The 12,241-nt window shown below is 40.3% G+C and overlaps 2 protein-coding genes across 6 annotated transcripts in view; one reads left to right on the forward strand and one right to left on the reverse strand.

Annotated features, from left to right (window-relative positions):
• The window catches only part of AVEN (apoptosis and caspase activation inhibitor), a 191,048-nt gene extending 184,043 nt beyond the window's left edge, over positions 1–7,005 (forward strand). The window contains exons 4-7 of the mRNA XM_056133962.1: positions 1,095–1,165; positions 3,037–3,132; positions 5,693–6,008; positions 6,758–7,005. Coding sequence (XP_055989937.1) covers positions 1,095–1,165; positions 3,037–3,132; positions 5,693–6,008; positions 6,758–6,873 — 599 coding nt within the window. The 3' untranslated portion in view covers positions 6,874–7,005. The remainder of the gene's footprint in view (positions 1–1,094; positions 1,166–3,036; positions 3,133–5,692; positions 6,009–6,757) is intronic.
• A 380-nt stretch (positions 7,006–7,385) lies between these two features.
• Positions 7,386–12,241, reverse strand: part of RYR3 (ryanodine receptor 3) — a 631,292-nt gene continuing 626,436 nt past the window's right edge. For all 5 annotated transcript variants that reach the window (XM_056134221.1, XM_056134222.1, XM_056134220.1 and 2 more), the window contains 4 exons: positions 11,806–11,870; positions 10,647–10,747; positions 8,891–8,942; positions 7,386–8,151 (listed from right to left, as the gene is read on the reverse strand). In XM_056134221.1, coding sequence (XP_055990196.1) covers positions 8,056–8,151; positions 8,891–8,942; positions 10,647–10,747; positions 11,806–11,870 — 314 coding nt within the window. In that variant the 3' untranslated portion in view covers positions 7,386–8,055. The remainder of the gene's footprint in view (positions 8,152–8,890; positions 8,943–10,646; positions 10,748–11,805; positions 11,871–12,241) is intronic.

The raw sequence follows: 12,241 nt of genomic DNA on the forward strand, positions 1-12,241 counted from the left end.
CCATTGAATTCCATCCTGTCAAATGTTATTGTTGTGACTCATGTGTTTTAGAAGTGGTGGGGGTGTTACTGGTTATAATCTTTGTCTCTTTTATTTAGAAATTTTCTCTTCTCCCAAACTTTAATTTAGAACTAAAGAATGGATTCCATGGTTAATCACCAGATATGTATCACTGGAGGAGGAAGTGAGCCTAGAACTGAATATGATGTGAATGGGATATAGAAGTGTGTGCAAAAATAGATATAGAAGTATGTGAGTCTTGTAGATAATTGGAAGGGAAAAAGAAAAGAAAAGAAAAGAAAGGGTTGGACAGAGTGTGCACTCTGGTGAAAAGAGGATGACTCTGGAGCAAAAAGTCTGAAAAAATAGGAAGTAAACATAGGTTAATGAGTTAGGACTGGTTATTTGAAGATGCTGAAGGTAATTTATAAATTAGCTATCTGTAATGCAAATCAGATATGCATATATTTGCAAAGGGTGCCTTATATCAAAGCTTGTCGCATTGTTTTTGTTGACCTTAGCATGTTCATTTCTGCTTATCCCAAGAGTTCAGAGCAGAACGCCATGATTCACACTAATGCACATTCCTTGAGTTGTGTTTTGAATTTGACATGCTAACCTAGTGATTTGTGGAATGATGGTTGGGGTTGTTATAGTTTTATTCCTTTTATCCTTGAGCAGGTATTTTAAGGCCCTCATATCACGGATCCATCTTAACTGCTCTCCATCAGTTTGCATCTTGTCTGTATTCTGCTCTGTCATAAATTAAAAAAAAGTTTCTTTGCATACATGATCAGAGGAAAATATGCTAGAGATGGGTAGATGGCTTTGTCCGTGGCTCTATACTCTTTAGTTTACCCCAAATAGCATGTGGAATAGTGGCAATAGAAACAACGGGTGGAGTTCCCATTAATATTTTTGAGTTCCCTGCATTCCCCCTATATATAGGTGTGGAAGCTGGACCTTCACTGAATTCAGATGGTTAGCTCTTCAGAAATGTTACTTGTACCCCAAGGAGAAATTTAGAGAACTGGGTATTTTCCTTTGGTTTTTGAATGAAGTTTTATGTTTTGTTTTCCCCTTCCCTTTCCTAGGGGACTCCTTCTCGCAGTTCCGGTTTGCTGAGGAGAAAGAGTGGGATAGTGACGTTTCATGTCCAAAACAGGTCAGTCTCTCAAAAGTGGATTGATCCTTCTCAACACCAAAGGCTAATGCCATTTACTTGACTGTTGAGATAATCTTGACATAGCAAAGATCTACTAATTCATGTCCTGTTTAATAAAATGATTCAGAACGTTCTCAAGGAGCCTAAATGATAAAGGCCCTTGAGACTAGAATTCACTTTTACCAGATTATGAGTTCTTCACATAGACTAGGTTGCAAGAACGTATATAGCTATGGATTTGCATGGGTTATTTTGCTAGTTAGCCGTCCTACATTTCTCTTTCTGTGAGAGTTGCCCTTATGGCTAAAAATTTAAGTTTTTTTATTCTCAAGTTGTTTGTGGTTGTAGATGAGAAAATTCTTACCTTAACATCTTTAAGTAGCTCTTCATCTACAGTTAAGAGAATAAAGCAATGAAATAAGAACAAATACAGAGGGGCTGGAGCAATAGCACAGCGGGTAGGGCATTTGACTTGCACAAGGCTGACCTGGATTCGATTCCCAGCATCCCATATGGTCCCCTGAGCACTGCCAGGGGTAATTCCTGAGTGCATGAGCCAGGAGTAACCCCTGTGCATTGCCGGATGTGACCCAAAAAGAAAAAAAAACAAAGAAAGAACAAATATAGCAGTCTTCCTGTGAATGCCTAAAGCTCAAATACTTAGCTTTGCCTTCATGCAATGTTTTTTTTTTCCTCAAGGAATTTAGATAGTTTTTTGAAGTAGTATTTCACTGATTTTTACCATATGAGAAATGACAGGTACTCTTGCATTTTAAAAATGCAGAGAGAAAAAAAATGCAGATAGAATTAGTGGTGGTTTACCATATGCTCCCTGACTCCAGGCTAGAGCACACTGTCTGATAGAATGAGACATTGCTCCCACGGCTTCATCAGGGAGCCGAGCCACCAACCTGAAGTCCAAAGGTCAGATCCCCCCTCCTGCCTTTGTTTTACAACCAAATGAGAACACAAATTGGATGTGACTTTTTTTTTTTTTAAACTCAGTGCTGGTGTTATACTTAGTCATCTGGGACCTACACCATGTTGTCATGCACTTGAGGTGAAGGTGGGCGTAGTAGAAGAAATTTTTTAAATGCCTAACACTTTGCAAAGAGTGTGTAACATAATATCAAAAGTCTATGAATTAAACCTTATGTATCTTTGAGTCTAGGCATATATCAGAGATAGTGAGAACTCTAGGACAAGAGGAGAATAAACTGAGGTCATTGAGCATTAATAGTACAAGCCACACAAACTGCATTTTAATTCTTCTTGGAGCATGTTGATTGTCAGCACCTAGTCCGGCTGTCCTGAGAGCATCAGATCATTCTAAGGTGCTTTAGTCAGCAAATCCCCGAGCAGTTTTTATTTGCTGAATAGGTGCAGCTCTTCAAAGATAAATCAGACTGAGATGATGCTTAATTATCATGCTGGCCCTTTACCTTAACATAGTGAATGGGAATTTATATATGGTTCTACATACATAATATTATAACATATCATATATAACAACATAATCCTCAATGGTTCTTCCCTCCTTTTCCAGTCACTCAGCTGTTTGAATTTGGGAGGCGACACTCAGATTTTATTATTCTTTTCAAATTTGTCACATTAATTGCAAAAGCCCACACAGTTTCTAGGTCACTTATTAACTTCCCTGAGCTATGGCTCCAAAAAATAAAAAGTAATTTAAATTATCTGACTGTGGAGATAGAAATTATAATCATCAAATGTGATTTATGATCTGACTTCAAGTAACTTTATCGGTACTTTATATATCATTACTTACCATCTTCTCTTTTATTTCTAAAACATCATACTTAATCATCCCCTGACCACTTTTTTTTTCTGATCACTTTTTAAAAATCTAGAATTCAACATTTTATGTGGACTGTGAGTCATTAGTTCGAGCCCTTCAAGAACTGCCACTCTCACTCCGACTCAATGTTGCTGCAGAGTTGGTCCAGGTAAGAACTCCAAAGACATTCTGGTATGGATTGGGCAAAACTGAAAGACCTGAAAAAAAAACTTCCTGTACAGGGTGTCTCACACTCAGCTTTTTGCCTTTCATCAGGTAGAGGACTTTGTAGTAAAGACGCATTTTATAAAGCTGTAAGGGACAGGCCAGAGAGATAGTGCAACAGATAAAGCACTTGGTTTTCATGAGGCCAAGCTGGGTTCAATCCCTGGCACCACTTATGGTCCCCAAGCCCTCCAAGAGTGATCTCTGAGCACAGAGCCAGGAGTAAGCCCTGAGCACTGCCCTAAACCCCCCTTAAAAAAAGTCCAAAAAAGAGGGAAATAATTTTTAAAAAGGTTACTGAAACATTTTAGAGGTTCACATTTATTGGAATGGAATGAGATGTAAAATTATATATAGTCTGGCTGATATTTTACTCAAAAGATTTGTGTTCTGCTCCATATTAGGCACCAAGGAGACAGTGCTACTAAAGCTATTAAAGAAAAATGGATATTACTCAAATGATCATACAACTATATAAATTATGATGAGTCTTATGAAGGAGCTATGCGGTGTTCTGTTAGCATATATAAGTATATAGGAATCTGATTTATTTTAGTGGAGTTAACAATAGTTTTCCATAGTACCAGGGTGATAGAATAGTGGGTAGGGTGCTTCCCTGGCGTGGCCAACCTGGTTTTGATCTCTGGCACCCAATATGGTCCCTCAAACTCTGCCAGGAGTGATCTTTGAGCACAGAACTAGGAGTAAGCACTCAGAAATGCTGGGTATGGCCCCCAAATAAAACAACAAAAAATGATTTTCCAAAGAAATAAGTTGTTCGCATAACTGAGGTTCAACATATAAGAACACTGGAGTTGGAATGTAAAGCAGCAATCCAGTCAGATTCGCATTAACAACTATGCTAATAGTTATTGTAATGACAGAGAGCTTTCTGGCTACTGAATGGAGAGAGAACAAAGGGATGGGATGTGTGGGGTGTTTGTGGGTTAGTACATACACATGCAAGAGTAGATAGGGGAGGCAAATCGAGAAACTGTTGCATAGGTCCAGGTGGGCAGAACTGAAGCATGGACCTGGGCAATGATGGTCGGGATGAGAGTTCATTGGACTTCATCAAGTAGTAATTAAAGTAAAATAAAAAGCATTGAGTGAAGTATTGGAACTTTGGAGAAAGCAGGAAAAGAATTTTAAAATTTCTAGTTTTTGTAACTTGGGCAGGTAGTCTGAGGGAAGGGTGAGGTTTTGCACATTTTGAGTTTGTCTCGGAGATCTCAAAGAGGAAGTGGAAGTCAGTTGGATGTAGAAACTTAGAGTTTAGGATTTAGGGCTAGAAATATAAGTTTGGGAGGTATCAGTATTCACTGACACTGGTTGAAATGGCTAAGAGAGGAGGAAGTTCAAGGACTACACTCAACAGAACTGCAAAGTTTGGTTGTGACTCGACTAAACAGAAACTCAGCAACTGAAATAATCATCTTTTTTATGCAGAAATGTGATGCTAAGATCACACATAGCCATTAATTGGTTATCTATCCAATTGTTTCCATTGCATTTCTTGACCTGACTTTTAGGGAAACAAGTAGAATTCAGCTTGGGGGGCAGAGAAGCAGAGAGAGTGGTGTGTGCCTCTGATGGGATATCACCTCGTAGGGTCTTCAGAAATGATAGGTGGTGTTCGGGTTGTCATAGTGATTGAGAGAGAGGGCCACTTTTCTTGTAGGGAGTCCTGAGATGCTCAAAATTCTGACATGTGTCTTCTGTACAAAGAGAAATAATTAGCAGAACACAACACATCAGGAAAGCAGATAACTGGAACCAAGTTGAGTCATTCTTTTCTTCTTGGTTATATATTAGTGTGTTTAAGTGTCATGAGTTGATCTCATTTGCTAATCATTTCTTGGTGAGCGTTATGAATGGCTCAATCTCATCACAGGAAAGTACAGTACATGTTGTCTTTAGGTATCCTCTGGGGATTGGTTCTAGGGCTCTGCAGATACCCAAACCCAGGAATTTCTGGTCCCTTTTATAGGGTGGTGTAATGTCTGTATATAACATATGCACATCCTTCATAAACTTATGTATAGTCATTTCCAATACAATGAAATGCTAAGTAGTTATATCTGGTGTACTGACTCACTACAAGAAAAATTCCATCTGGCAATGGCCAGCCCAGGCACAGTGGTACCTCGCAACTACCCTTGGTTTATATTTTTGAGTCGCTATTGGTTGAGGGTGTGAAATGCACCAATAAAGGCTGGCCATCTACAGGCAAACAGATCTGGGACACTGTTGCTTCTAGGTCTGTGGTTGATCTCAGGCTCTTTGACTTCAATTCTGAGCTAGTTATCTAGGAGCTGAGCTGGAGTGAGCTACACAGTCCAAGCAGGTTTTGTCTCCTTTATACACACTGGCTCAGAAAGGAAGCATGCAGGGGTGGGGCCTAATGAGATGCGTGGTGAATATCTCGTGATTTATGACATTTCTCTGCTTAAGCAGATAGGGAAGGACCCACATTTTAAACTGCCATTATGCCTCTTTTTCAGACTGCCCTTCCTTTAGAACTTCCGCAGGTGAAACCAAAGAGAAACGAAGGCAAGGGACTAGGCTTACAGTTAAAAGGGCCCCTGGGTTCTGTCTCCGAGCTGAAACCTGCTGGCTGCCCCATGTTCCCGGGCAAAGACAACCCCCCCCTAGCTCCTTCAGAGGGGCTGCAGTCAGCGGCAGACCACCTGGAAGAAGAACTAGACCTGCTGCTTAGTTTAGATGCACCTGTCAAGGAGGGCGATCCCATCTCACCTGACCAGACACCTCAGAAGCTGGGACCCGAGGAGGGCAAGGAGCTGGCCCAAGAAGAAAAAGGTATGGCTTGCCTGCTATTCCCTTATCATCTTGAGTCTGTACCCTTACTCCACCCAAGTAGTTATATCTGGTGTACTGACTCACTACAAGAAAAATTCCATCTGGCAATGGAACCCATGTAACACCTGTTACTGTTTCTGGCAGATATTGATCTTGTGGTGTCCGCTGCCATCTATTTCTGTACTCACATCCCCGCTTCCCCCTGAGCTGACCTTTCAACATTCTGCTCACTCCATGTACTCTGCATGATCGCAATACTAAGGCTGGGGCTGGAAATTGAACTAGAAAAAGGCATTAAAGACACTGAGAAGCCTCAGGTACACAGCAGCAGACCTTTTAAGTAACTGAACAGGCCTGTTCACCAACCTTTGCACTTGCTAGTATTTTGAGCTTTAGGAAAATTTCACAAATGAACACTTGCTCATGTGTTGCAAGAAGGTGGTTCAGAGGATATGGAGAGGGAGTTTAAGGTGACCAGCCCAGCCTCAGATCATGTTCAATGACTTTCTGGGATTTCCACACTAGTACAAAGGGAAAATCCATTGTTGATCTCTTGTAAATGCTACAGAGAGAGCAAACCTCAACCCCATTTATTCCCATAGTGCTGGATCTTAAGGGAATATTAATAAAACATTTCCTATCATAAGAAAAGCAATAATTAGGTCACAGAACACAAACCCAGGGCCGCTTTAGCTCTCAACTTTGGTATTAATTTGAGCTTATTGTTAACATTCCTTTTATTTCCCCAGTTCCCACAAAACCATCTCTGATAGAGGAAAAGAATGTGGAATCTGAGCACCCAAGAACATCAAAAAATGTTACTGAGGAAGAGCTTGAAGACTGGTTGGACAGCATGATTTCCTAGGGGGAAAAAATGCCCAAAGCACTTTTTGGTTGCCTTGTAAGTAAGGGTGGGCACAGGTTGTCCTTCCAGAACAGCTGGATACAAGCATGCCCAAGCCCATGTGTTCCATCCTGCTTCCCGCAGTAAATGCCTACCTCTGTTTGACAACATCTGAAATACATTGACGAGGCTCATTGTGTGTGTTCTTTGGCTTCATAATCTACCGTTCACTTAAGGAGAGGGCATGTTTAGTGTCTGTTTCCATTCTCTACTGAATGTTGGTGTTACATTCCTTTTTCCGGCAGCCGAAGGAGGGGTGCAGGTTGTAGAATCAGCCAGAAGTGTTGTTGTATTGCAAGAGACCAAACCAGGGATTGGTTTGTATTACTTTATTGCAGTGGGCACTTCATTTTACTTAAGGAGATTCACCTAAACATAGCAGCTCCACTACTTACAAAGGACCATAAAGCATTACTCAATTTGGCATAAGACTGAGTTTTTTTTTTCTGAAATTTCAGTACAGTACTTTTCTTCTAATAACAGCACTTGACAAGCTGTTACTGAAAAAAATTTTATGAATAACCTTCAAGTGCAGTTTCATAAAATAAGACAAAAGATCAACAACTAATTAATGGAAATGTCCATCTGGAACATAAACATAAAAAACTTGCATAGCTATATATCTAAAGAGGTTTTAAGGCACTTAATCGATATTTCAGTGTCGACAAAGTGTTGTTGTTGTTTTTTTTTTTTCTATTTCTTTAACTGCTTAAAGCTTTTCAAGCTGATTCTGAGTACATTCACTAGCAAGTACCTTGGGAAAAATTGGACTGCAGTTAAAATAAGTTTTCATCATTCAGACTGCTAGACACTAGGGGGCTACTATCCTGTAACATTCCAGTGTTTAAATTTTCAGATGTTCTGCATTTGAGACTTCATCCTTCTTTCAGTGATGCGATCCCATCAAACTGGGTAGAAATGAAAATCTTGAAGGCATTTGCCGAGAAAGTCTTTGACATCCTTATGCACTCTGTATTTTGACAAGTTATTTCCCACAGTGTCCATCCATTAGGCTCAAAAAGCCAGATCAATCCCAAAACGGCACAGATTTTAACAAATGGCATTTCGAAAATGTCATAGTTTAAAGATACTGCAGAAGTGTTAAAGGAGAATTTTATTTCACTGGTAGTTGACCATCCAGATTTATCCAAGCTGATCTTCATATTGTTTTCGAAAGCAGTCACCAGCTGGGAAGAAATCCCAACACCTTTCTTGGTACATCTTCCAGACATAAGATTCCTGCAATCAGGTAAACACAAGGTACTTCTTTTTAAACCACAGCCAGCCAAAACCTGTGTTTTTTTCCCCCTTTTAATTCTGCATGACTTATTTTAAGAATATTGACATGGCCAAGGGTAATTTGAGAGCAAGAAGTCATTTTAGTTCTCCCCTCTCCCCTCCCCCCCCCCCCCAAATAAAAAGCGCATCCTAATGAAACTAAATCATTGATCATGCTGAAGATAGTTAAAAGATGCCATAGTGGGCTGAGCCCATGCCATTTGTAATTGGTGAAAGTAGTAGCAGGCACAATGAGGGAACATTTAGTGCCAGCAGAGGAAAACGGAAGATTGGGAAGCAAGTGCTTCTCTCTTTGTCTAAGCAAGAGAACTGGAGTTTTTCCACACACCAGCGGTTTGTTAAACTACCTTTTCCTCTTTCATCCCCCATCTTCGCATTTCTTTTTCACATTTAGTCACCAAATTCCTCTAACAAGATAGTCTAACACCACGAACAGTTGTTTGCTAGCTGAGGTTGTCTGTTTGACACTAATTCTCTGCTCTTTGTTGTAACCGCCCACTCAAATTCTTATTCTTTCTCTACTGTTCACCGAACCTCTACTACTTTAAAAGAGTGCCTGTGAAGGTTTAGAAAATGTCAGTTTGGTTGGGAAGAAGGAATTGTGGAATAGACTGGAGTTGCATAGAGAGGCTCTTGACTGCAGATACCAGCAGGCTGTGATTCTTAGGTTAGTTCTCACCTGACCTGTGTGTTCTGTTTCGTCTTTATTAATCAAGTACATCAGAAAGAACCTGAACAAGGAAAGAAAGGAGAATCAGTTAGGAAAGTCAGACAACAGTGGATGCTTAGGTTTTCCTAACTAAAGTTTATTAGGTTAAGTGAAATGGACAAAGGATTCCAAAACACTTGATATCTTGTTGTCTACTGTGCCTTTCAGGAAAGGAGAAATATGATACATACCATCATTTTATACATTATAACCTCAAGAGGCCCTTTTGACACCCTCAAATCTTGAGCTGAGATCATTTGGGCTATATTTTGTTATAAAAGTGATAAATTGGCATACTAAGAATTATATTGGTGTTTTAGTTACTGTTTTATATCCTCTAATATAGAATGGAAATTGTGTGTTTCAAGGCTATCTCATAAATAATATGGAAAGTGTATCACTTCATTAATTTGCTCCATTCTTTCAGAAATAGAGTTTTGTTTATATGTAGGCACTAAGATATGCCATCTCATTTTTCATCTGCTCTACTGTGAGGTGTGTGTGAGCATCCCAGGAGGCTTCTGTTGACACGACACGATCTCAGAGAGTCTTCCAGAGGAACCATCCTGTACTCTTATGAGGTCAGGACACAAAAATAGAAATAACATCTTCCTGAGGGGATTGGAGACTAATCTTAGAGTTTCAGGCTCACAGTAGAGACTGTATATAAGTTTCCCCCCCTCTCGTAGCTTATCAAGACTATGGAAGAAGACATGTCCATTATCTTTACAGGCAAGTATTAACAAAGCGTCATATTTAGGTTTCACACATGAATCTAATGATTCTTTTTTCTATCACTAAAATTGGCTTAGAATGATGCAGAAGGATGGCCCAATATAGAAAATATGATACCTTCCATCCCACCTCTCTGGGCCTACTAAAACTATCTATGACCCTGTACTTACCTTTTATAAGAAAGACATCATTTTGCTCTTTGCCACTATGATGCAAATTCATACTAGCAATAATTTTGAAGTAGAGTATCTTTAAGTAAAAACAATTTTAAAAATAACCTTAACTCCTATTCTAGCACAAAATATGCTTTGCTAGTTCTTTTTGACTATAATATCTTTCCCAAAGACTGAGCCTCTTCCACCCTATAGAATGATTAAGATTTTATAAACAAAAGTATAAGCATAGTCCAGATTGAAGAACCTGATTTTGTGTGTGTGTGTGCTTTTTTTTGAGAAATGATCACTTACAAAATCTAAATTATCAGGTATTCTGCATTTTCTATAAACTATTTTTAGGTGCTGGGGAGAGGAGGGTATTTTTAGGTGCTGGGGAGAGGAGAGACATGATGGTGCCCAGGACCTTCTCTGCTCTAGTCCTTTGACCTATTTTCCAGGCCTCAAATAACCTATTTTTGAATGAGTGTATTCCTTAGAGTGAAATATTTGCCTACCGACTGCCAGGCATCTGCTACTGGAACAGTGTGAATCCATAGGAACCCAACAAGATCCCTCACAGAGCATGTATATATTTCTGGGACAGACATAACTAGGCCTGGCTGGTGTGGGATGTCACCCCAGACTGAGGGGCAGACCTTGAATAGGAGCACACCCAGACCTGTGGGAGGGAGAGTGAGCGAACTTCATGACAGGAGTTTTTGATTGCCTCAGCTTTTCAGAGCAATAGAAGGAAATGACACTCCCAGAGATGAGAAAAGGGATATAACTTGATTCTCCTCCACAGCTGCTTTCCCCTACTGACCAAGAATACTCACAGGTAGTTGGCTAAGTTGTGCTCTTGTAATGTATGTGTCTCAAAACCATGAGGGGTGGTGTCAAAATAGTCATTGCCAATCCCGCAGATGAAACATTTAGTCTGGAAAGAAAAAGGTAGCAAAAGTCATGAATGACATTATTGATAGGTGGAAACAGGGTGATAATACTGAATTAAGAAATAATGCTTTTTAAACCTGGGTTGGCCATCTGAATGCAAGTGCCTTCCCCACTATTTAGTACCGCCACAAATGTATTTCTCTTTAATTTTTTCATGGTTTTTATATCTTCTTTCACTTTTCAATATGAAAGTGACACTTGTTACTGTTACTGTGTTTGGCATATCAAATACGTCATGGGGAGCTTGCCAGGCTTTGCAGTTGGGGCGAGATACTCTCAGCAGCTTGCCGGGCTCTCCGAGAGAGGCAGAGGAATGGAACTCGGGTCGGCCATGTTGGCTGCGTGCAAGGCAAACGCCCTACCGCAGTGCGATCGCTCCAGCCCTCAATATGAAAGAATGAAAGATATTATTTTCAGGGTTTTGGGGTTTTTGTGTGTGTGTGTTTTTAGTAGCAAAGATGTTCGGTAAACAAAGTTATCTGGAACAAAGGCATCGTGAGGCTTAATCTGTTAGATGGCTTAAAATCCTGTTGCATCCCAAATACTGGTCTTTTCTGGAGATACATAACCTGATGTATTCCTGTTAGCACTTAAGACGTCCCTCAAGGGGTCTCCATTCACAGGTGTAGAAATATTTTCTTCAATGCTTTTGACTAGTCATCTAAAATTCCATCCTGCTGCAGACCTATTTTTCAGCTGGATCCCCCATGCATGGGCTGGAGCAATAGCACAGCAGGTAGGGCGTTTGTCTTGTACATGGTAGACCCGGGTTCAATTCCTCTGTCCCTCTCGGAGAGCTCAGCAAGCTACCGAGAGTATCCCACCTGCACGGCAGAGCCTGGCAAGCTACCGTGGCGTATTCAATATGCCAAAAAACAGTAACAAGTCTCACAATGGAGATGTTACTGGTGCCTGCTTGAGCAAAATTGATGAGCAATGGGAGGACAATGCTGCAGGACAGTGCTAATCCCCCATGCATGGAATCACAGAAACAGGAAATAGACTTTGGTAGTAATTATGCTAGGAAAATTATTCATTTACCTCCATATCTTCTCGCACTTGTTCCTGCTGGTCCCTTAGCTCTCCAAAAGCATCAATGATAAGACCTGTAATTAAATTGAGTGTTTTAAATAATTTGTTCAGGGTAGAAGAATGACAGCCCATTTGGTTTCTAAAAAAAGGGGTAAAAACACAACTATTAAGTCACATTAGAAGGAACTATTTTCATATTCAAATGCTGTAGCTTTCTGAACCAGTTCTTGCTTTTCCATTTTAATTTCTATAATATTTTCTCGAGCAATAGCACAGTGGGTAGGGCGTTTGCCTTAGACACAGCCAACATGGCCAACCGAGTTCGATTCTTCCGCCCCTCTCGGAGAGCCTGGCAAGCTACTGAGAGTATCTCTCCCACATGGCAAAGCCTGGCAAGCTACCCGTGACATATTCGATATGCCAAACACAGTAACAAGTCTCACAA

The sequence above is a fragment of the Sorex fumeus genome, unplaced genomic scaffold (genome assembly GCF_029834395.1).
Source record: "Sorex fumeus unplaced genomic scaffold, SorFum_2.1 ptg000098l, whole genome shotgun sequence".
Classification (NCBI taxonomy): domain Eukaryota; kingdom Metazoa; phylum Chordata; class Mammalia; order Eulipotyphla; family Soricidae; genus Sorex; species Sorex fumeus.